Below are 25,819 nucleotides of genomic sequence, written 5' to 3'. Positions count from 1 at the left end.
TGGACTCAATCTGTAAAAAAAATTGTGAGTGGGAGCCAAAGCCACCCTTCGTCACCTCCTTCATCAGACCTTTTTTTTTTCTGTTGATGATTCAATGAATCTCCAAGCAGCTATTGCCCTCAGTTGCATCACAGATACATTAAAGATGAGAAAGAAATAAAACACATGGGAGAAGGTAAAAGCAAGTGGAAGAAAACTCTTCACCACTCCTCAACTTGCACAGCTTAACCCTCCACTTCCACACCCACCTGTTGTTTTCACCTCCTTCTTCTGCCTCCTCTCATCCCTCCGGCATTAAAACTACATTGCACTGCTCTCTATTGTTCGTATGTTCACTCTGAATTTGAAATTTCAATGGTGCATTGTTCCACGGCAGAATAAATGTGCTGGGATATCAGTGTTACATGACATTGATTTATTGATGTTACCAATGCAGTTATGCACAATGGTAATCAAGCGTCATGGATGGGGGAATATATCTAGAATTTAATGAAATACATATGGTATTACATTTATGTGTGACCCACATTTGTACAGATAAATAAACTCCAAAAATCAAATTCAAACCACCTTCTGTGTTTGGGGCTTTTAAAGCTCACTTGCTGGAAAATAGTGTCTGCATTTTCTTTTCTTTTCTTATTATTGTTATTAAGTTTGTTGAGTATGGTTTTGTAATTCACTCCCATCCATAATAAACAACAAGTCTGGATATTATATTATTCAGTCTATGTAGACAGTCCATTACTTGGCAAGAGACCAGCAATCATGTTTTGCAGAGTTGTATAAAGTATGAGGTTTTAACCTTTTAGAATTTAAACAAATTACAGCCCACAGATTTGTATTAAAGTGAGCAGTCATGCAGTGTTTAAAAATTGCAAACATTTTCAACTTCCATTTTTCATTTCTCTTTTTGATCCCCCCCTCCCCCTTTGATGGGACATTTCTGCATTTCCCCAGTTCTTCCAGCAATTTGTGGGTTTTATGGGAAGTGCGATTTTAAAAGTGTAAGTAAGGTCGAGCTTCCAACACTTGGTCTGCTCTCAGCCAATAACATTGTGAAACTGCTTGACAACGTTGCTTTTCATCCAAACACAAGTGCACATCTTAGACGTGCATGCACAAACACATACTAGCACAAACTAGTCTACCTCCATGCTTGACAGGAAAAGGAAATGGCTTTTCTCCATTTGGAGAGCCACAAACAAGAGGTGCTGCCGGCCCATTTCAGATAGCGGTCGTCTTAAAGAGCCCCTCTGTCTGTGAATATGGAGATGAGGATTTAGGAAGGAGGGAGAGAAGGAAAAAGAGAAAAATTGAGGGAGGGAGAGATCAGAGGGTGAAAAAAGAGGGAGGAAGAGAGAAATTCTGTGTCTCTGAGGTGCTTTTCCTGCCTGTCCTGTGGCCCTTGGCTGGATTTATGCACTGGATTTAGAAGACTTGTGTGTGTGTATGTGTGTGTTTGTGCATGTGTGCGGTGTAAATGACAGGGTCTATGTAAAAAAACAAAGCCAGAGGCGACAGGTCAGAAAGTAATCACTCACAAACATGCCTACAGTTAATAGGACAAGGAAACACAAACACTCCTAATCAGGTTCTTCCTCCTCATCTAGTTTCTCTCCATTCAATCCCCTAGTCTTCTACTCACAGTTAAACAGATCATACACTCACATGCACCGCGTACTGTACACGCATGCATTAGATGAGCGCACAATGCAACACTTCTCCAACTTTTTATCCTTGTGTTCATCGTTCCCTCCATTCACTGCACAGCCACTATCCATTGCACATTAGATAAGCCTATATGGTTTTCCTTTCTGCCTGCATTCATTTATATGCAGCTCTCCAGCAAAACAAACACTCGTCTGTGTGCGGCAGATAGCATCGCAGTATCACCATCCAGCAGCCACTACACACCACATGAATTATGGATTGTTGTAAGTGTGAGAAGGAGGTCACACGAGAACAACAGAGGGCAATTCCTGAGGTCCTGTTAAATTATTGACGACAGCAAATGTAACAGTTCATTGTCACCATTATTACTGTAAACACTGTGGATCTTAACAAAAAAAAACAAACACCCACCACTACCAATATTTTAGAAACCTTTGTATATAGGTACTGACCCAAAATGCATTACAACACAAGTCATTACAACTGCCCACACGAGTGTAATTCACAAAACTGTGACTGCTCATTACTACAACTATACTGTGGCTTTAAAGAGACTCTGTTTGTTGTTTACATCAAGGCTATAACTGTAATTTAGCCAATTAGCACATGCATATGTTGTCATATGTGATAATTAATGCTTAAAAATATTTATATGCTGATGGTTAGGTTGTATTAAATAGATTAATATTATTTTCTATACATATACAACTGGCTGTGAAAATCTTCCATCATTAAAGAATAAGTGACATCGTAAAAGAAACATTACTGAACAGAAGTTTGAGTTACACAAATCATGTGGTCATCTTTCACAGTTACAGCCTCTTTACTGTAAAGTTCCTTCTGGAGGACCCTGGAGGCTTATGGGGTTTAAGGCACTGACCATGAAGTGCAACATCCTTGATTTGAATCTCTCACTCTTCCAGGATCAGCTGCCTAATAAAGAAAAAAAACACGTAAAAATAGCTTCTTTGTCTTGCTATCGCTACACGGGAGAAGGAATGAAACACTGTCCAGTAAAACCCAACTAGCAAATGTACTAAAAAGACTGCAACTTGATTAGTCACTTGATTTGCTCAACTCCAACTGCTGAAGTCTCAGATTTATCTAAGATTCAGCATCCATTTTAGACAGAAATAGATTTTGTCCCCGTTTTCTTACACTTTAATCACATTATGAAGGGGTCCATTCATTCACAGCATGATAAGGACAAAGAGTGATCCCAACAAATAAGTCTTCCAACCCCCATAATAAAATTAAATTGAGAACAAACGCAACCCTAACCTTTAAAGTACGAGATATTTTTAAAAAATCAACATCCGATATAAAACCACTAAAATCATTTGTTAAATATTTGTTTGTCCCGGCATTTCATATGTGAACAAAATAAAATCAATAGCCCATTTAAATACTCTATAAAACTGCATAAATTGCTGCATCTCGGAGTAATGCACAGTTTGCAGCGAACATAAAGAGCAGGCTGAATTCTCAGACACGTTATAATGTGGAACAGCTATTTTAAATGTAGCTTTTAGCAGATCTAATTATCAGAGCACAGCAGCTCCATCTCTCTCCAGAAATCCAGAGACGCGCAGTTCAGATGAAGTTAGCACTCTTAACGATCTTAATGTGAGTGTTTCTCTGTACTGTTAGTGTTTACACTGTGATATACCTCTCATCTCTAACTTAATGCATGCTTGGAGTAGCTCCAGCCCTTTTGTGCCCCTACACAGGATACGTGGGTATAGAAATTGGATGGATGGATAATTAGACAAACTGACAGCACTGGCAGCCATGCTACTGTCATCACATTTATCTTAAACCCCAATAATGTAATCACAGTTCCAACCACCATAATCATCATTATACGTGTATCTTATTCACCATCCGCCCAGAAATATGCCATCTTACAGTATCGGCATCATCGTCAGCATCTCAGCACAAGCTGACGTCACTACTGTACCACGTCTGCCCGCAGCTTCATCATCCTCTAGTTTCACAGACCTTGTCAGGTCTCATTTCTTAACAGCGGCACCATATAATGAGAGCCATAACCATTATTGTCCAAAGGTCTCCTGTTCCAATCCTTTACTTTACCAAATGACTTTCCCTTGCCCCAACTCTCTCGCCTTCTCTATTTCCCATTCGCCTGCTCTAATTACACACTGTTTGTTTGGCCTTCTGGCTGCCCCCTAATGCAGAGGAGAGGAGTCATTAAAATGATTTACAGAAGTAAACCCCACACCCACCCTTACCTCTCTTTCCTCACCTCACCTCACTCCACTGCATCCCTGCCCCCCTCTCTCCCTAAATTCCCGACCCCTTGCACCCCTAACATATAACTCAGTCAAATATCGCCGGTGGGATTCAAATCAGATTCGATTAATCCTTTTTGCTCGCTGCCTCTCTCTTTTAGTCCTTTCTCGCTTGCTGCCCTTTCCACCTCTTCCACTTTCTCCAGCACTCCCCAATCACATAACTGCAAACTTCTTAGGTTAAAACTGTTTTTATGAGGTGGCACTTTGTCTCCTTCCTTTCTCCTCACCCTTAGCCTTCTCTCTCCTTCCCTTTTAGACACACAGACAAACATTATTCCCCTCTTGAATTATGTGACGGTAAGAGACCGTAATCATTTCGGATGCCTGACTCAAATGTTATCTCCTTCCATTTACTCTGCTCCAGACATGAAAAAGCAGGGAATAGACTTTACTTCCTCTTCTTAATATGCCATCATAGGCCTGATGCATTTCACTTTTTCAACTTTTCTTTTTCACCTTACTTGACCTCCTGGAAAAAAGCACAAGGTAAACACCAGCCCGTCTTTTAAAATTAAGTATAAAACGTATACAACAGGCGAACACAAACAACAGGATTAAAATCGCATTCAATTAATCCCTTATTCCCATTGCCACCTACTCAGCAATGCTCCCTTTCTTGCACTTTCCACATCACTAACTTGCTCATTTTATTCCTCAACCTCCATCTTCTTGGGTTAAAATGGGTTTGTGCGCGAGTGTGTGCATGTGTATGTGTGGGCAGGTAAATAATTTTTTATTCAACTCTTTGACTCCATGTTATCTCCAGTACCTGACTTTCCCACACCCTCACTCCGCTTTTAATTAACACTCTTTATTTCACAGCTCTCCCTGCTAATCTCTCCATCAGAGGCCTATAGCGCTAAAGGCTGAGCTTTCACTCCCGCTGTGGGCTCTTTGTACTCTTTCAAAACAGAAAGAGCAACAAACACAAGTCTAGCCATGCACACACAGATAATAAGCCACATACACACCCACACACGGGCCTCTTGAAATACATTAATACGCTCAAATGAAAAAGCAAAAGTAAAGATGCACTGGCAGAAATATCTCATCTGATTTATTGCAAAAATCACATAATCTTCCTCCCTTTGTGCTGTGAACTTCAGGTGTCGCATAATGATGGTGTATTAACAGCTCTGTGTGATAACTGATGCATTTTAACTTCTAATAAAATGGGTAATTGGTGAGTTGAATCGTCAAAGTTTGAGATCCACACTGATAAGGACTAGTCTACCAAGATAAAGGAAGTGGTTATTGTGTCTTCATTGCGTCACTGCGTCTCCATGTAAAATAAACTCTCAGATAGTCCAGTGAATTTAGATTCTTTTATACACATAAATGACAGCATGCTTTTCACAGACAGCAGCCTGTGGAACCACGTGCATAAGGGCTTGTGGGACTATGGAGAAACTTAGAAGTCTTAGAAAATTACTCCAGGTGATGCCATAGTGATGCCATCAGAGTTACTGCAGCAAACAGACAGCCTCTGTTACAAACTTGAGTAATTGTCCGTTCATTTCTGCCTCTGTTGCTTTGATTTTTCTTTTATCAGTCTCTTGGGAGTCTTCCAACTTTACAGGAATGAACACCTATAAAAGTTTAATCAATATCTAAAATGAATGTTGATACATTTTCTATCCATTTCATTTCAACTGACTGTCTCAGTATCCCCCCCCCCCACACACACACACACACGCATGCTTAACATCATGCTTGCAAAGACCTTCATGAGTGCATTGAGCTGAGTGTGAAAATGCAATCTAGCAAGAGAAAGATAACATCAAAGAGAGAATCTGGGCTTTAGGCGACAATTTATTTGGAGCTCTAATCGTTCCAGCAGTCGACTCAGATTCTCAACAAATCTCTAAGTACCATTAATAGGCGGTTGCACTAACCTGATGTTTTTAATCACTGGCTTACTGGATAGGTTAACTTGCATTATGTCCATGCAAATTATTCAGTATAGTCACAATAGTATGCGTAAGAACATACAGGATATCATATGAAAGATTAAAATGTCTTTATCGCATTCTCTAGATTTTCCGAAACCCCGACCTCTGACCTTGACGTTGAGGTTGAGGTCACTGATATTCTGAACCATCCAAGATTTCTAGCAGCTACACCTATGGTGTCAGTTTGAAACACCTACATCAACTCATTCTCAAGTTATTGCATTCACAAACTTGAGTGTCCACCTGACAGGGTGGTGTCCACAGCACCCTATCAGCTTTTATGGCTGAGGGTTAAAAATGGCTGCTGTAGATCCGTCATCAGATTGAGTATCAAAATGTTCTGGTTTGAGTCCAAAAAGGAATTTGTTAACTAACATAATCGATAGACAGACATTACAGGTTTGTTTTTGCACCAAACCCCACACTCACTCAGGTTTTGCTTTTATTCAAAGACTTCTGGATTCGACATATCTAGGAAATTAACACTGTGCTCACCTACACCTGTAAACACCTAGAGGCTAATCTATCAGTTCTGACAGGGCTTGTGAGCTTTCTCTAGAAAAGAATACGTGTTTTTATATGGCCTGAGCTGACACTTACATGGGAACAAAAACTATCAAGATATGCTTGATAAAATACTTTTACAACTAAGATTAGACAGTTGTTTTTTATTATTACACACTTTTACATGTCATATGAGATGCTTCTGTTACGAGTGTACCACGAAACCTTATATTTCGGAACTTTAAATAATAACTCATTGAAATGAAAGTTGGAGAACAAAGATTTGTTTCATTATTTTAATAAAACTAAAGTCCAAAAATCTGTCTTACAGAATAGCACCATTTCCCTAGTGTAATCTATCTCCAGCTTGAATGCGAATGTGCAGTGCAGGGTTTCTATTGTTTCAGTTAGCGAAATGGTTTTTAATCAAATGCGACTGAGCTTTTATGCGAAAGTAATGAACGTGTCTGCTGGCTAAAATCTTTTACAAATCATTCTAAAAACGACTGAGTGATAATTTCAAAACATTTGTGACCTTTTATGTCGCAAAGCAGCAAATAGTACGTATGTAATTAATCAAGAAGAATCACGCAAACAACAAAAGGAACAATCAATGAAAGTGTTTATTTTGTGTTTCTAATTAAAAATTGGACAATAGAAGATTGGGAAAGCATTGCCTAGTCTGATGAGTCTCGATATCTCCATGCAATATTCTCATGCTAAGTTTTGAATTTGGCATAAACAACATAAAAGCATGGATCCATCCTGCCTTATATCAGTGTTTCAGTCTGGTGGGGCTGGTGTTATGGTCGGCTGGATCGTAGATATGCAGCTGGCAAATCTGCAACATCTGTGTGAAGCTATCATGTCAATATGGGCCAAAATCTCTGAGAAATGTTTATAGCACCTTGTTGAATCTATGTCAAATGGGAGTCTAACCTTGTACTAGCAAGGTGTAAATACTGAAATAGCTGTTTTTGTATGTGCCATCTCTATATTTTCCTGTCTGAGGAAACATTCACGGTTGTGAATATATCTGCAATAAGCTGTAGGCATATGTAATACCCTGGTCATTTTGCTGGTTTATAGAACAAACGTGCTTCTGTTAAGTCGTATATAAACATTGTAAACATCTTTGAGGAGGATCACCCAGAGTTACAGAGTATATTTTTCTCTGTGTGTAGGTATATAGCTGTGAAGTGAGAGCAGAGGAGAAAAAATGAAAGAAAAGTTGGTAAGGATAAATGGGCTGAACACCATGCAAGTGATGTTCTTCGTCTGCTTTGCTCCATCAATCTCCTTCATCCACCTTTGTCTTTAGATGTCTTTATTACAGTGAATCGCATTATACCGCTGAGCCATGTTTACACATGGGAGGCAAATCACATAATTGAAGAGTGTCAGACACTGATCCAGACAATATTTAAATGTAAATATGACATTGCCAAAGTGTCTCTGAAATCCATGCTCTATATTTGCACTGCAGGCTGAGTGCAGCAGTTAAGCAAAGATGATTTCCTAGAACTCTCCTCAACTCCAGTAGCGTAAAAAACAATGTTCTATCACGGCAGCTCTGAGACGGTGTTGAGGGGTAAGCAACGGTGCGAAGAAAATCAGTGCTACCTTTGAGTGAAGACATCGGGTGTGTAATGCCATCACACGCTCGCTCTCTGCCTCCTGTTGAGCTTTTCCACACACTGTTCTGAACAATCGTCCACTCTCTCCAATCAGCCCTTTATTGTCCAATAATGAATACTTTTCCTGTAAGAGGCCGCCGCCCATTTCCTTCTCACAAGTTTACTGTGAGAAGTGATGGGGTGGGTCTGGCCAAGAGGAATGATTTGGGTTTTTTCCCAGTACCTTCATTGTTCACAGTCTTAAATAAAGACGTTTTGGCAGACTTTGGTTTGTATATGGAGCTGCAAATAAGGCTTCAGCGTGCTGGTTGCTGTGCGTGCCTGCTTTCTGGCCCGTTAAATAACTCTCATTAAAGGGCAGCAGCAACTAATAACAATGTCTGATCTGAACCAAGCTTGTCCCTGTGCCCCATCCCCTTCTCTCCTTCTTTAATTTCCCTTTAAGGCTGCTTATTGATTCTACCCCTTCCATTCTGTAAGTCTTTTTATTTATAACACAAAGCAATAACAAGAGTGTCACAACCTCAAGTTTCGTGCAAGCTATTAATAAGATGAATCTAAAAGCGGCAGATGCATGTTTACGATATACAGTATGGGTCTCTCCTTGACATCAATCTATTCATACTTTTTTCACCCTGTCTTCTAGACTTTACCTCCAACTCAAACTTTTGAAAGAAAGGGCAAAGTGAGTGAAAGAAAGAAGATATCAGGACCAAGGACAAGAGCTGACGAAACAGACTATGATGGAAAGAAAGGGAAGCCAGAAGGAGCAAGAGGAAAAAGGCAGAATGGGAGAGATGAGCAGGGCAACCGAAATGGCAGAAGAACTGCCAAAAGGCAGGCCTTGGTGGTAAATCCAGAGACAGACAAGGTGGAGAGAGACTGAGACTGAGGATGAGGCAGGGAGAAATACGGATGTGCTGAGGGGAACAGAAATGAATAAAAGATGGAGGGAGACAGATAGGATCGAAAGGTATCGGAGGTAAGTGAGAAAACTGCTGGAACTGTTAGGATTCTCAGTAGGCAGTTGCTCCCTCTTTCCATCTCAGCTGTAGTTATCAAGTCTAGCTTTGTGCAGTGCTGTTAAAATAACTACGGAGCTGTCACAGTGTGAAGTGCGCACGAGTTCAAAACAGTGCTTATTTATCAGTTTGCATTTGTGTAAGGTACATGTAAGTAGCACAAATACATAAGCCCATCTGTTGCCTTGAATCTCTATATGTGCGTGGGAATGCAGAGGAGCTGTTTCAGAATTGTGCATGCACAGTACATGTATGTGTGGGAGGGGGTATGGCAGAACATCACTATTTACAAGTATGTGAAAAGTCTGTTGGATTCTCTGAGAGCCGCAGTGTGCTTTGTTGGATCATACAGCCACGTAGTCTAACTGTTTAGCCAGACTGCACTGCAAGAAAATCACAATACCTGCAGGATTTCAATATTTAAAGAGCTTTTCTACATTCTTTGACACTCAGGTGAAAAAAAAGAGTCAACTGTGCCAGACAGGGTCCCTGTTACAGCTGAGATGGAGTAGAATTTTGTCATTTGTCTAGCTCTTTCTATGTTATTTTTCAGCTAGCCTGCCAGGTGTAACCCACTAACTGTCACTTTGTAAACATGCCCAAGGCTGAAAAAATGATCAGAAATACTAACCCACCAGTCTACCTAACATATATCTGAAACCAGGGGCTCATATTCAGAGGATAAATCCAAAGTGAATCTTTTTTTTTTTTTCTGGCCAAATTCTTTTTGGTAATGATAATTTGGTACTTACCAAGGAGAAACAAACACATGTTGCTGGAACATAGAAGCACACAAGCCAACAAGTCAAGCCAAGCTTCAATATTTAGGGAGGAAGTCTAACGTGAGTGCACCTGAAACAATCTATCAATAAATAGCTGCACACTACAGCTCAACTACATTGGTTGTAGTTATAGATGATGTACGCATGTACTACCACAGTAAGTGCCGTAGGCTGAAGTTGTTCTGCACAAAATTATAGCATAGTAGTTATATATATTTATTATTAATCCTTTATTTATCCAGGTAAAAATCTCATTGAGATTAAAAATCTCATTTACAAGAGAGACCTGGCATCATAGCAACAAAAGTCACATACCACATATATATATATATATATATATATATATATATATATATATATATATATATACACAGTATAGTATATAGAGTTATATCATATTTATATCATATTTTGGGGGGTTCCAATCTGTTTTCCATCTTGCTTTGGTAAAACTGAAGGTTACTTTTTCAAAGCTCTCTTCAACTAAATTATTAAACATGATATTAAAAATGAGGTAAGAGTATGATCAAGTTGTAAAAGAATTATCTATTGTTCAATATATCAGAAAAAACTTAGTTCACAGCAAGGTCAAAAGCACAGCAGATCTTGAAAATTAAACCCTTTCTTCTGGCTGTCAGTTAGAAAACAATATGAATGAATGTTTGGCTGCTGTTTTGAAGACTCGTCTTGTTGTAATTATGGTAGGTCATATGTGCAAATTATATTAAACCTCAGCTGTCATTATAGTGGCGGTAAGGGCAGTTATAGAATACCATGAAAGGTGTTTGTTATATCATCCTCACACAAAACCCCCCCACACACACAAAGGGAAACGAGAACAGATGCAATCTGTGCAAATGATGCATTATTTTGTGTGAATGCGCTGTTAGTCCTCTAGTGTGGGAGGGTGACAAAATCGTGTAGCTAAGCTACAGTACGGGTGATGCTAGGGACTCTGTTTGTTTGTGTGCTTGTGGTAGTGTACATAAACAAGAATATGTGTGTGCATGAGGGCTGAAATGAAGGTAGGATGTTGTTATCATCTCCCACTGCCTCCCACCCTCCATCCATCCCAGCTCTCTGTCGTCTCAGCGGCAGGGGCATGTAAGTCGGTTACAGCAACATAATTTTCAGGTGGGTCAGATGGCAGCATTTTGCACCCCCACACCACCTCCCTCTCTCTGACTCCCTCTATCCATCCACCACCTCTGGCCAATGCTAGAACTTTACAACTGGATGAGCAAAGTGGCAGCGGCTACCTACCTGGCTCTGTGATTGACTGCAGTGCCGCTGAGCGAGCTTCACTGTATCTGTGCCATGTTTATAGCTTCTTTCACCTTCGCAGTAATTGAATCCCTCCCCATGCGAAATATGCACTGCCAGACAGGCAGATGTGTGCGTGGATGAAACCCATCGTGTGTGTATGTTACGTGTGGGAGCTGGGAGTTGACTGACAGGCTACATAACTCAATTCCGAAATTCTGAGGGAACCTGACTGCTGTTTTCCTGTGTGTCTGTGTGCGAGCATCTACTTATGTGTGTCTGTGACTGGACGCAAATATGTGTGCAGCGATTTGAGGGTGAGTGGTATATGTATGTGGCTCCTATATAATTCTGTGGAGCTTTCCACAGATATCTGAAAGGAAAGTGTGCAGTGGATTAGAAAAAAAAAACGTACACAAAATAGATTTCTAGGTGCACACACTTTTTATGCTCATTTTTTCACGTGCCAGGCTCAACCAGTCGGAGGTGTGTTTGGCATGACAAGATTGCTAGGACAATGATGCATGTGTATGTGCCTGCATGTGTGAGCAGAATACCACTTAGCCTCTTTCAGGCAAATACATGCATAAGAGCACACAAAACTGTAAAACGACCACTATGTTAAGAACAGGTCAGGTAGGAGAGGTGAATATGTAATGGATAAGGGCCACATAGGTCAGATAAGACAGATGGACAAAGCAGGGGAGGAAAGACAAAAGTAATGAGGCCTGCATAAAAGTCTACCTGTGAAAGATGGAAATTGGTAGGATGTATATGAGGGAATTAAATATGAAGGTGCTCGACTCTCTTCTGGTGTTTATGCTTTGGGAGAAATAAAAGAAAGGCCAGAGACAGAGACAGAGAGAAAGAGAGAAGGGGGTTAGTTGAAAACTGTCTTGGGAGGAAGGGAAGATGGGTGGGAGATGAATGGATATGGTTGGAGGGACTGCACGGTCTCTGAAGGGCATGTACAAAAATGAGCTTCCACCTTCAGAATACTGCTGTGCAGCGTATAAGCAAAATGCACACTTCAGCAAGCCCAGAGCAAAAGAGATGGCAAGAGAAGGTAAATCTGGAGATAAGGGGAAAAAGAAAAAAAAACTCCAATTGAGCATAAAAAGAAAATATAAAGTTAAAAAAGAAAGGAAGCTGGAATTGAACTTATCAAGAGAAATTGGAACTGAGGGTGAGAAGAGGTGCGGAGAAGTCAAAAGTAATATTGGAAATGAATTGATGTGGCGTGTGTAAATGGAAGGCGGGTGAGGAAAAACAAAGAGTCAGATGGAAGGAAAAAACATTTTGTACATGCAAATGAGAATGAGAAAGCAAAAACACAGGCATTTGTGGTGACCACCTGGGCCCTGTCAATCGTGTCTCTCTCTCTCTCTCTCTCTCTCTCTCTCTCTCTCCTTTTCCCTTTCACTGTCTATCCCTCCACACCTGGGTTCGCCTGCCCGCGGCTACAGTACAAGAGGTAGATAGCAAGAGGAGGCAGGAATGGGGTGGAAGCAGCAGGGAGGCAGGAGAAACTGCCAAAGTATCCATCAGCAAGCAGTCCTGGCAACAAAAAGTCCCCTTTCCCCTTCACCAAGTCTGTCTTTCCAACTATCATTGAGTCTCCCTCTCACTGCAAACTCTAAGTAACAGTTGGAGCAGATGCATGCGGACACATGCACCTGGATCACAGAACTGGCGGGTGTGTGTGGGCATAGGCATGGGCATTTAAGCATCAACGAGGTTAGGCACAGAACGATCGGAGCACAAGGAGGGATAAAAGAGGTTTTTAGCGATCATGGTGAGTACAAACAAAAAGACAGCAAGTCAGTGTTGAGGCCCTTAAACCAGCTTCACACTGTGGGAGAATTGGGAATGAAGGATAAAAGAAAGGCAGCCAGAAAAAGAAGAACACGGCATGAAAAGGTGGAGAGAGAATAAGTATAGCAATCAAGTGGGGAAAAAACTGGTTTAGCTTGAGAACAAAAGGCAGACAAAGAGTGCTACATGCATAACAACAAAGCTAAAAAGTGATTGTGCATTTAAAACACAATCACCAGGTGTGTCCCTCTATTTGTCTGCAATACTCTAGAAGCTTAGAAAAAGGAAGACAGGAATGGCATTTAAAAAGCACAGCACAAAAATCCCCACTGCAGTAAGGAAGTATGAAAACTCCAAAGGCTCTCTGGAGTGCTTGCAATGTTTGTATTTGTGCATATGCAAATTTAGGTGTGTAAATTAGCGCAAGTGCATGAGTCAACTTGCCAACCTGTCTCTCTGCTTTGATTCAAATTTGTGCACATTTCTGTAACTTAACCACTGATTTACAAGTCAGTCATCATTTGGGATCAACCTGCTTTTTAATTACGAGTTGTTTATGTTTGTTTTTCATTTCCCCCATAAGCTCATAAATTGCTTTCCTCACCTCAACTTAAAATCGATCTCCATGATAAATAAGCATCGTTATAATTGCATATACAAGTAGTGCTGTCGCAAACTAAAATTTGTGATTGCATGCACACACACACACCTTTTGGTGTTTAATTGCTCAGTGGCAAATATTTGATAATGGCTGACTTATTATAATGTAACAATACAAATCTAATTAATGTTATAGTCTGTGCCTTAAAGCTAGGGCTTTATGATTGTTTTAAGGGCATAATTTGCTTTTGTGTAACTTCTCTGACTAGCACATAGAATCAGATGGCTGAAATTCATGGCTATTTTTAATTGTTAAAAGATTTAATTAATCTTTAAAGATCAGGATATTGTTGAAATAGGTAGGGTAGTTACGATGTTAGGATTTCAAACTGGATACTGATACCCAGGAAAATACAAAATAACATTTTAAAACCACTAGGGAAAAAATTACAAAGCAGTGATAGTGAAATTTCGCTGGACAAATTTGCAGCATTCTATATTTATTTTTTCTAACAAAGTTTCAAACTTAATAGACCTGACCAATCAGACTTCTGCATTTGGCGAAATATAAGCTGATAGTGTAACACGTACACCAGTACTGAATGTACGAATAGTAAAAAAAAAAAATGTAAAAACCCACTAGTTTATCTCAGACACACAGCTAGATGCTGCTCCAGGTTAATCAGCTCTCTAAAATTATTTCTATGCCTTCTCAGATGTGATTCCAAATCTGCCAACAAAAGCTCAAATTTCCCCACTGACATCCTTTAATATGTACAAAAGTGGTCGCAATACAACTTCAACTCCTGGATCAAACTAGGAAATTCTCCCTGCTACGTTCCTGTGAGAATTGTAATATTTTCCACAAAAACACAACACATTGGTACATACATTACATGACAAGTTTAGAAGAAAAAAAAACAGGCAACTAGGCATAATAGGCATGATAGGCACGACTAGGCATTTTGACTAGGCAAAAATAACTATAAAGGCAACAATATTTTAAGGTTTTCTGAGTTAGTACTGTGCTTCTGGTGAAGTTGTACCATATTTTTGTTGCTGATCAAACAGAGTTGATAAGATAGGCCATCCACGTTTCTGTCTAGTTGATCCAATACTTTTTCCTGCTTCAATCTCAGACTTTAAGAGAAAAATAACACTTTTCTGTCATCAATTATTGTGTTATCCTGTGAAATTAATAAAGTCTATTAATGTTACAGACAGGCAGCAATAACATTCTTTTTATTTTTAGCCACAGCCACTAGCTACTACCTTAACAATAACAAAGGCTAATGTGGCTATTAGGTAACTGCTAATAGTTAAAGAGCTAACATTAACATATGTGACAGCCTGTTAACATTTATGATAGCTATTAAATACTTTAACGTGGCTGAAACTGGAGTTTTAATGATCTTACGAAGTTCCTCATATACTGTTGCTCAGTGTTGGTAATGAAAGAAGGGCTGTGTGAAGCTGCGTGCCACCTTTAGCAGGTGAACACAACAATGTGGGTATCTAAACAAATCAGACAGTCATTTTTTACACACACACACATATATATATATATATATATATATATATATATATATATATACATATACGTCGGGCTATATATACATATACATATATATATATATATATATATATATATGTATATGTATATATAGCCCGACGTCCCGGAGCTAGCGATTTTTTTCAGTCCGGCTACCAAAATCTATCTCTGCCCTGCCCGTCGGGCTATTGTAGGAAAAATATATGTCAATGCTTTTGCATTCTTTCAGAAATGTAGCTGGGTAATTATGTCATTGGCATCGGTGAGCCACTGTCAATATGTGACATATTGAAGTCTTGTTTGAATTTGCGCTTGTTTTTTTGCTTTCACTTTGCAATCGTGCAAACTGTGTATAGAGAGCGACAGCACTGATCTGTGAGTGATGATAATTTGTGCACCAATTCCTCTGACATCGTCTTATTAATCGTTAGCTTACTATGCAAACATGACAAGTGAAATCTCCCGCAGCAAGCTTAAACATGTGAGAGGTTGATCGCGCAGAGAATCGCTGAGCTTATGTGAGTGCGCGTGTAAAAGCATTTCAGTTCTGCTGAGCCAAATAAGACAGGTCAGGGTGAAGAAGTGACAGCCAAAGAAAAGCTTACCACAAAACGGAGAAGTTATGACAAATCAGACTATAAGGCAAAAAGAAAGTGCAGCTTTATGGTTTCATGGACAAAAGAATTTCTGTGGCTGCAATATGACGAGCTAAATAACCAGGGCTGCACATAAGTGGTCCGCAGGTGCGCATTCGCTGTCAAAATAAAAAACACGCACAAGGGTTAGGGTTAAATTTAAAAACTGTACTTTTGAGTTAAAATATATATTTATAATTTTAATAAATGACAAATTAAAAATGCATGAACATTTTTTTGTATCGAAAAAATATCGAACCGTGACACCAAAGTATCGAACCGAACCGAACCGTAAATTTTGTGTATCGTTGCACCCCTAATATATATATATATATATATATATATATATATATATATATATATATATATATATATATATATATATATATATATATATATATATATATATATATATGTGTGTGTGTGTGTGTGTGTGTGTGTGTGTGTGTGTGTGTGTGTGTGTGTGTGTCTGTCCATAAAGGTCATTTTGTACTATGTACTGCATAGCAACTGGAATCTTGGACACTAAAGCAGATAAAGCTGCTCTGATAAACGGAGGAGAGATGGTAGACCTCATGGCCTTTGGGAAGAGAAAAAATAATCAAGAATGAAAGCACATTCCTCCCTACAGCTTCCTTTTATTAGTTTCTCAAGCAATAAAGTAAGTTACTGTATATGCAGTCAGGAGGCGACAGTGTCGTACTGTGTGTTCTGTGGTGCCTTCCAGACTGTAGGATCTACGGCATATTGCAGACACAAAAACCTCTTGCTGTTCACGGCTACATGGAAAGAGCTAAAAATGACTTTGGTACCATCCACAGAACCCCACTGGCCCCTGCAAGCTGCTTCACAGCTCAATTCACCAGTACTGCCCAGTGGGTGGCAGTTGCTATGAACCACTGTTTCCCTGCAACTGCGCCCAGTGCCCTAGGCCTGTGTCAAGCTCATTCAGTATCATTGCCTGTAAGCCTGTTTCTCTCTTCCACTTCTGCAATGGCCAGAAAGGAGAGCCATGGTTCATGTGTGTTCAATGATAAAACTATTCATCAAACAGAAAGAACATGTCTGTGTCAAGTCAAGCACCACCTCAATCTACTGGTGATGCTTAATGGGAGATGAGGGGAGAGGGGTTGTACCTGTTAACAAGCATAAGGTGAATCAGCAGTCATGCACTTAAACGCCCCTTCAGCCGCTCGAGAGGAAATGAATCCTGGGAGAGAATCAACCAGAGCTTTCCTCAAGGTCATTGGTGCCTGGCTACTTTTTAAGTGGCCTTGCCAGCTCTAACAGTCTTTGCAGAAACAATCGTAGCACCAATCCAATTTGGCTCAGTTTCTTTTCTTTTTACTTCAGTGCAGACGGCTGCATTGCCTCACTATTGTTTTGCCCTGCTGAAAGCAGAGCATGAATTGATGACCTTATGAATCTCAAAGAGCCTGGCAAATCATTGCAGTAAATCAAGCACCAGCACATTAAGCATGACTGCAGGCTCTTTCCCCCTAAGTTTCTTTCTTTTTCTTTCTTCTTTGTGTCCATCTCTTTCACACTCTTTCCTTCCTACGAGCACTTGGGGATATTGAGAGCAGCCAACTTTTTGAGGATTGTTTTCATGTGCTGCTAATTAATTGCCTCTAATTAATGGTTGTTTACGGGTTGCTAATGAAGTGGATCAAAGCCTACTACTCCTGATGTGGAGGCTCTTGTCTTAGGCTGTAGAAGGAGATGAAGAGAAGAGCAGACAGACAGAGACAAGCAGCGCAGAGAATTGAGGGGTGATTCTGACAGTATAGCGCTAACTACGGTTGAGGCTCTTTTTTTCTTCAGTACCTTTATCAACTATCATTTGGCTTCTGTGCAGAACAGAGCTGAGCAGTCTGACTTTGATATATCGGCAGCTGCTGTTATCTCTGGTGTTATCTTGAATGATAGCATTTGGTTTTTAAAGTGGATACAGTAAACTGCAATGTGTACTTTTGCAACATTTAGAAAAATACTCTATGAAAACAGTTTCTTCCTAAATACATTTTTAAAGCAAACACCCCTCTTTCCATACAACTTTTAATGTTTTCAGAAAGCATTAAACATTCATTAACATGATGAAGCTTTGATGATGTTTGAAATAAAGGAACAGAAATGCCACTCCTGAGGTTTCTGTAACCACTGTATCTGACTCTATCACTTTATCTCTGTCAGACATGGTCTTAGCGCGAATGAATTTGCCACTCATGGGAAAGACATTTTGCGAGCTTTCTAAGATAGAAAACTCATCCGAGACCTCTCCAGCATTGTTGTGACCGTCTTCTGAAAATCTCCATCTGATTTCCCAGTAGATAGTGCGCTGCTTGGCAATTTTCAGCATCCGACAATCTCATCAAAGCAAACCTATTAATGGCAATGATATGAAGAAGGATTCTAAATGGCAGACAGATGAATAGCCCTGTGCGTGTGTGGGTGTTTAATTCTCCAAGCCGAAGCGCCATGTAGCTTTGCTGAAAGTGGGAGGACTGTCCACGAGCTGCTGGTAAACAATTTCAATACTTGTTTGCCTGCGTTTTTGTGTGCATGTGGGTGTGACAGTGCATGTGCATGCTGTGACCTCATCGATCATGACACTTTGCCTCTCAGGTGTGGTCACCTACACAGTGCCTGCCCGCGCTCGCTTTTCTCGGTATATTGCCATCCATCTCTCTGTTTCGCCTCTTCCCCCTCCTCCTTCTCCTTCCCCACATCCTCTTCTCATATCAGCACCCTCTACTTTTCTGCTTTGGCCCCACCTACCTAATCTCTCTCTTCCCTCCTTCCTCACTTTTTTGGCCCCATAGATCAGTCATACTGCACCGCAGGGATTGCTTTCTCTCTCTCTCTCTCTCTCTCTCTTGTTCTTTTTTTTTAAACACGCCCTTCCATTTTAGAGCTGAAATCCTGCAATCATTCACTCGTTTGTTGGACTTCTCTCTGCCTGACTTTCTCCTCTGCTCTGTTCCTCCCTGCTCCAGTGGTCTGTGACGCAAGCCCCTGGCGCTTTCCCTCCCCCTCCTTGCGGTCTTCCTTCGTTCTTTTATACACTGTGCAGCCAGCCATCTCTCCCTCTCTCCCCGTAACCCTTTCACTCTCCCTCTGTGACCCCATCAGTCCCTCAGTGCCCCAGCTAAGGCTGGTCACTCTTCATCAGCTAGCCTCCACTGGACACACAGACCTCCCAAAAGCAAAGGGAAATGGGGTCTTGTTGGCAACATTTGTGCCCAGCCTGACAGTTTCACCTAAGTTTAAGTTCATTTCTGACCCTCCTTACCCCGACGCGAGCACCTAATTACCAGTCATCCTCTCCTCGTCTTGTCTCTACATCAAGTCTTCCAGGCGGGATGTGTATTAGCCTCAGCACTGCCAGAGTACACAGTTTCCAACTCTTCAATTTTAGGCACTTGCCCTCTTCAGCTAAATAAGGCTCTCTCATCCAATCACAGCTAGTGAGGGCTCTGTTGCAGTGCCTGAGTGGGGATAATCACCTTGGTTACTGGCATTACCAGAGGCTGCTGTCTGGCCACGTTAGCGCTGCGCCCTGTGGGAGCTGCCGAAACAGGTGTCACAGCAGCAAGGAAGGGTGTTAAACAAGCCCAGGGCCAGGCAGGAGGCATAAACGTTTACTCTTAGTCATGGAAACCATGTCACCAATAGCAAGGAATGTTCCCCAGAATGGCATTAGTGGTTCAAAGTTGGGGGTTTTTTAACGTCAGAGGACTGCCTCTTTCAACTTTGTCTCTTTTACCTGCCTGCAATTCAGGGTTAGCTTCCGTTGACATAATCACACCTTGTGCTCAGCAGCTGCCTTTGTCAGTATTCCCTAAAAAGCTACACAAAGACAATCACTTTTTGTGACACAGTCACAGCTTCATGGCAAAGACAAATACACATCGAGAGGGTTCAGCATCTGGAGAAAAGCTGCTGGCTCAGGGGACACGAGGTCGCAGCATGGGCAGCTGGACCCAAAGAGGCGATCTACTTTTGCACTGGGCCAGTCAGTTCAGAGAGAGTTAAGAGTATCAGATTGATTGGCAGGCTTCGAATGCCAGCAAATGGAGGAGACGTCCTTGGCATCCGAGTCAGCATTAAAAACTTCAGCTGCGAAGTTGGTGAAACGCCAGTTGTTCTCAAAGAGCGACACGTAAGGACGACATAGATCACCATTATGATAATCACAAGCTGCACTGTCTGGGGAATAGTAATGGGAAGGAGATGAGGTGGCAGCCATAAAGAGTGTTTCTACATTAGTGCTGGCCTGATTAGATTGACAGAAAGTTTCACTAATGGACGATTAAACAAATGGTCAAATGAGATATAAGGATCCAATTACCAATTGGCGTCTTTGTGTGCCCCTTTCAATCATTGTGCTTCATGTGTTCTGTTTGCATGAACTTGTTCGTGAGGACGCAGCAGAGTGAAAACAAGAGCTGAAAAAAGGCTGAAAAGGGGAACGCTTAGTCATATGATGTGTCCCTGCAGGGATATAGAGGAACTTGCTCCTTCCTAGGTCCTTTTATTTCTATTCAAGTGAAAACAAAATCCTTTTTGAACCTGGTATATAATACTGGAAGAAGTTACGGAAATGTATTTATTGTGTGAAGCAACCGCAGATCAAAACAAATGAATTATGGATTGCACAGAAGACTGGAGGGCAGATTAGGAGATAATTACTGTAAAATACATCACCTGTACTAAATGGTGAACCTCGAAACCTCTGCTTCTGAGTAATGGACCCATGAAAGCCCAAGGGAGAATAAAAGCAGCCCACACTGAGCTCTGTAACTCTTTCAGTTGTGACTATCCCAAAAGGTGATACAGTCCAATTTGTTTATGGAGCTTATGTTGAGCCAGTTGTTCAGCCGAGATAGTGGGCCACCCTGTCAGGACCCTTTAAGAATGCCCTGGGTGATCAAACATGGCCACGCGCAGCAGCAACAGGCAGCATATTTTTCCTTAAAGAAAAGCTCCTTTCAGCTTCTTCTTTGTTGACAGGCATAGTCTGCCAAGTTCAGGTTGTCCAATTATTTCGACCTACAAAAAGCAGGGAATCTGAGGGGGAAAAGAATTCAACGCTGAAATCTGATTGTGCACTGGGCTTTAGATATTCACCTTGAACCAGCAGATGGCAGGGCAGAGAGCAAAGAAGGGAGGTCTAGGTCTTCATAATTAAATTGCCAAGAAGTTTATCTTATTTACGGGGAAAATTAAGCTCCAAGGTTTGGATCAAAGGATAAACCTTGGCTCACGGTGAAGACATTTTCAGCACATTAAAAAACAAAGATGCTGAAATAGCAAGCCCAATGTAACGTGGAAGAAAGTAAAAAGGCAATGTTAACTCTGGAATGATGCAAACTGTGCCTGACAAGCATCAAAATCTGCACTTGAGTTCAGACAAACTCTTGCATAAGCAGTAATATAACTATGTTCAAAACAGGTAAGCTGTCTATAGGCAAGATGTGTGTGGATGTTCATATGCGTTCCTGCATTTATTTGAGTGATCATATAGTATGTGTCCATATTTTTATTTTTTGTGGGTACTGCATTTCCCTTGATGCTTGTGTTTACACACCAAACCTCCCTTCTGTGACTCACAGCGACATTGATTTATGCATGGCTTCACTGAGTGTTTGTGTGTATGTGCATATGCACACGCGCACTTGCACACACCAGCTATAATTGGTATTCAAATCTCCTCCCACAAGTACGTCCAACTGCTGCCGTTTTTCAGCCACCAGAGTCCCAGCCAAGGTCCAAACAGGATGATGGGGAACAAGCTCAAACGGATGGCTCTCATTGCACACATTCAAATAAACAAATGGAGGTGATTTAATGCACACTGCGATAAGGGAGGTGGTAATGGCGGCATAGGAGAGAAATGGGGATGAGTTGTTAGAATGGAAGTGATGGAGGGTAGCGATTAAGGGTGGGCACGAAGCAGAGGTGGAGTTAACAGCATTTGTTACTGTACGTGCTTTGCAAGTTTGGCCTGCAGCTGCTGTTGATCAGACACCTCCACAAAGCCAGGCAATCTGCGCACAAACATACAGCACTGACTGTGTGTGCATGTCCCTCAGGCCTGCCCGTCAGACACACTGTGAAGTCTTTCTGCCTTTCTTCTCTCACTTTTCCTCGCTCCCTCGTTCTTTTCTGCCTTTCTTCCTCTATCCATCTTTCCATCCCTCTGTCTCTCCCTCATCCTTCACAGAAGCGCCAAGTCACAGCAACCTCTCAATCTATCTGTCCACTCATCCATCTATCCACCCAGTTTGTCCATATCTATTCTAGCATAATAACAACTGCCAACCCTCTATAGCCTCCCACCTTTCCCTTCTTTCAGATTGGTGGAAGAAAAATAACTGAGACAAGATCTTTATTAAATCTCTTTTTTCCTAATGCAGACACAGCATCGGTGCACATCTGCAAGGTTTTTAGAAACAGACCATCTTTACTCTACCTCATCTCCCTCCTTTCTCCACCGACCTTATGCCTGTAACACCCCTAAACTCCCCAGCCTCCTGTCTCTCTCAGCCCCTGTCAGAGGCTAGATTAATGACAGTGATCAGTGAGCAGCCCCCAGCTGAGGTTGCCTGCAGCTTAGGCAAAACCCTGCACTGTACGCAGCACGCACGCCCATGCACACACACTAATGTAAAGCACATACTTGCAACACACACACATATTCATAGATGGGTGCCCAAACCCACAAACACAAACCCCATACACAGTGAGAACAACATACAAATACCTATAGCTCATGCATACCTTAACCACCCAGTGTTCATTAAACACATACATACACACAAACACACACACTTTCTCCAAAGGAAAAAATCAATATCTATCAATATACTGGCTCTGGTGAGGTCGGTATTAGTGCAGCCACAAAAATGGCTTTGGTAAGGTAGTTCTTGTATACAAGAGACATCAACATAACAGCACCGTCCAGGTTTGAGTGTGTCCATGCCTCACCAAGCACTTAACTATTTCACTGCCTCAGGACAACATAAACAAGGGGTCACAGAGTGCAACAGCCACAGGACACAAACCAGCAGAGCAACATTTATGTGCACATTGTCATCATCAATCCTCCTTAGTCAAAATCACAGAGGCTTCAGATGGACTTTTCTTTTTGAAAGTTTTATTTCAAATTGCATCCAAACAAATCCCACAAAGATATCCAGCTGAAGTTCTTCAGAGGCTAATCCAAATCCCCATATTTTGCAAATGTGGCACTTAAGAAGCTACTGAGTGACCATAACTAGCCAACTACTGTGTAAAAGAAGTAAAGCAGGACTATCCCAACCTGAAGTGTTCCAGTGACGGTGATAAAAGCAATACAAAACACTACAGGTACTGTTACAAGTTGCTGTAAAGCATTGTTAGATGTTATTTTAGCTGATAAGGGGGAGGCTCAAAGGTCTTTACAGTCCCTCACCCTTCTCCAGAATATAAAAGCAGTAACAAACAGCACTGCCGCTGCTGGTGTGTCTGAGACATGTCTGGTCCACTGCGGGCATTTGTTATGAGCTCTCGTGTGTTCTATGAGAATATTTAATCGGAGCTCTGTGTGTGTCGCTGCATTCACAGGCTGCATAAGTCACAGGCTCCCATTTCCCATTCCGAAACAGACAACAGCTGTAATAAAATGAATCCCAACATCAGGAGAAAATGTAAATTCTGTGACGCACAAGGGTTGAGAGAGCATTGGCTTCTTTCATTAAATATTCATGCATGGTCAAAAAAAAGTGGCCACCTTTCACTTTTCTTTTCAACGACTTGACATTTTAGGGGTCTTCCCAGCGTAGCAGTTCCGACATGTGATTAAGACAATGACTCATATCCATGTAACAATACAGCCCCGGCTTCCGCAAAGGGCATTGACTCTAATTACCCACTGAGAAATATTAACACCAGTCCACAAAACAACAGTAAACTGGCACATCTGCACGTGTTTTGCTCCGTGGTGCGCTCCTCCTCCTTCCCGTCCAAGTGCACAGTAAGTCAGAGTGGACCCGGTGCATTTTAAGCGTTATTCAGCTTCTACTTAGAGGACTTAGATAAACTTGCACAGAAAAGCCCAAACACATCGAGACGGCGTGACACTCTTCCCATTCACATCACATTCGTTCACTTTCATTTGAGCCTTACCAGTGTTGAGCAGCCAAGCCACTGTTACGATGGTTAGAGGGACGCAGTAGTTCCACACGGTCGCGAAAGCCATCGCGGGTATTCCCCTCTGATATCTTTCTTAATATTCCTCTTCCTTTGAGAAATCAGAGTGACATGAACCCGCAGGTTCACCCTCCGACAGCGCCTTTAGCGTCTATGTGTGTGTGCGCGCGTGTGTGTGTGTGACAGGGCGCGCGCGTGCGACTGTGCGTGAACGAATGTGTGCTTTGTTAGGCTTTCCGAGCGTAATAGCAGGTCTTTACATAGTAATGCTCCCCTCTCATACACACCCACTTTCTCTCCCTCTGAATCCCCGAATATGACGGCTTGGCCGGTTTTTCTTGGTTACTTTACATTGTAAATATATTGTAAAGCTTGCCAATTGGGCGGTCCTGGATGTCTTTCTAGCCAATTGCAGAGAGCAGGAGCAGGTGGAGGGGTGTGCGGATGTGAGCAAGGGGCTGGGTTTAAAAAAAAGAAATGGGCTATCCAGGAGGAGAGCCGGGGAGGCAAGAGGGGCTGCGTCTTCCAGTTAATTGAAATCAATTCGCTCTAAATGTGATTGATAACCAGCATTAATTTTCCGACTCAAATAACCAATTTATTTCAAATTCCACCCCAAGGACTTAAAAGATGCAAGGCACGCTGATTAAGATGACGGAAATGAATGGTTGTTATTGTTCAAATTTAGGGACAAGTGGTGCAAAAAATGTAAAGTTGACTGTAGGGAGGGAAACGCAGCTTAAGAAACGCGATCATTTGAAAGATGGCACTTCGTTTGAAATTACTGTTTGGCTATTTGGTGGTAGAAACTCCGTGAAACTCAGTGCCAAATCAGTCCAAGCAGTAGCCTCTGGGTAGTTTGAGATTCAATTCTGTTGCAGAGGCTGCTTTGAATCCAATTAATGTGCATAGGACTCATCAAGAAGAACAAGAAACAGACCTGAGTGTAAGCTGTTAAATCACCGTTTACAATGACGGTAATAGCTCGGAACAAAAACTTGGGCTAAGGATGAGCCGGTGTTTCTGATCATCTGTAGTCAGGGCTTATTAGGTCGTGCTAAAGGGGCTCTTTAACTTTACCCTCATGCTGCGGCCACAGTTTGCCCATAATTGTGTTTTCCAGTCAGAGAGCGCTGGTCCATTATGAAAATTGTTTCTCTCTCCACATCTCTTTTTGTCCCCCCTCTAATCTAGTGTTTACTATGGACTTATAGCATCCACGGCTTGAAGGCATCTTTTTGAAACTGTGTCTTTGGCGCCCCTCTCAGGTAACTGCAGGGATGGCACGTCACACGTCTTAAATCTGCTTCCGCCTCTTCTGACAAGTCCTCCAGACACTTTGGTCAGTTTAGTTTGAACAGTCAGGAAAGTTCAAGCAGCCAGAGCACCTGGGCAGTCTGTATTAATATTAATATTTCTACTCTTGACTCCCATAAAGTTGCTTTGAACTCTTACCCCTTAGCTAACCTGTACTAATGGATCTGTGTTAGATCTTAAGGTCCCCGCTTTGGGGTCTCTCCACTGAGAGATCTTATTACTCGACACAAGTTTTAACCTTGTTGTTTGGCGAGGATAATATCTGCCCTACTCATTTCCCAATTCCCATCCCATCCCATTTTTCCCTGTCAGCCTCTCTGCGAGTGTTTGTTCCCGGGTTGGCAGGGAGTCTGTGGCAGCAGCTCCCCCGCACCAGATGGGGCATTGTCAGGAAGTAATGAGGGGAAAACACCTGCTTCTCTTGCGAACTCCACTCCTTCATTTTCAGCCATTTGACACAACATATGCAGAATGCACATACAAACTCAAGTGACCGTGACGGGAACAGCAGTAGTCAATGACACAGTGTTACAAATGCCTGGCACTGTAAGGCATTAGTCA

At 41.6% G+C, this 25,819-nt stretch overlaps 1 protein-coding gene across 1 annotated transcript in view; it reads right to left on the bottom strand.

Annotated features, from left to right (window-relative positions):
• cadm4 (cell adhesion molecule 4) overlaps positions 1–24,017 on the bottom strand; it is a 168,864-nt gene extending 144,847 nt beyond the window's left edge. Inside the window, exon 1 of the mRNA XM_085365396.1 lies at positions 23,918–24,017. Coding sequence (XP_085221522.1) covers positions 23,918–23,990 — 73 coding nt within the window. The 5' untranslated portion in view covers positions 23,991–24,017. The remainder of the gene's footprint in view (positions 1–23,917) is intronic.
• Between the last annotated feature and the right edge of the window lie 1,802 nt (positions 24,018–25,819).

Source organism: Diplotaxodon limnothrissa, linkage group LG11 (genome assembly GCF_057381915.1).
Source record: "Diplotaxodon limnothrissa isolate DT_005_m linkage group LG11, D_limnothrissa_male_GT1.1, whole genome shotgun sequence".
Taxonomy (NCBI): Eukaryota; Metazoa; Chordata; class Actinopteri; order Cichliformes; family Cichlidae; genus Diplotaxodon; species Diplotaxodon limnothrissa.
Note: the sequence above shows the minus strand (reverse complement) of the source record. Positions and strands in the feature narration are given on the sequence as shown.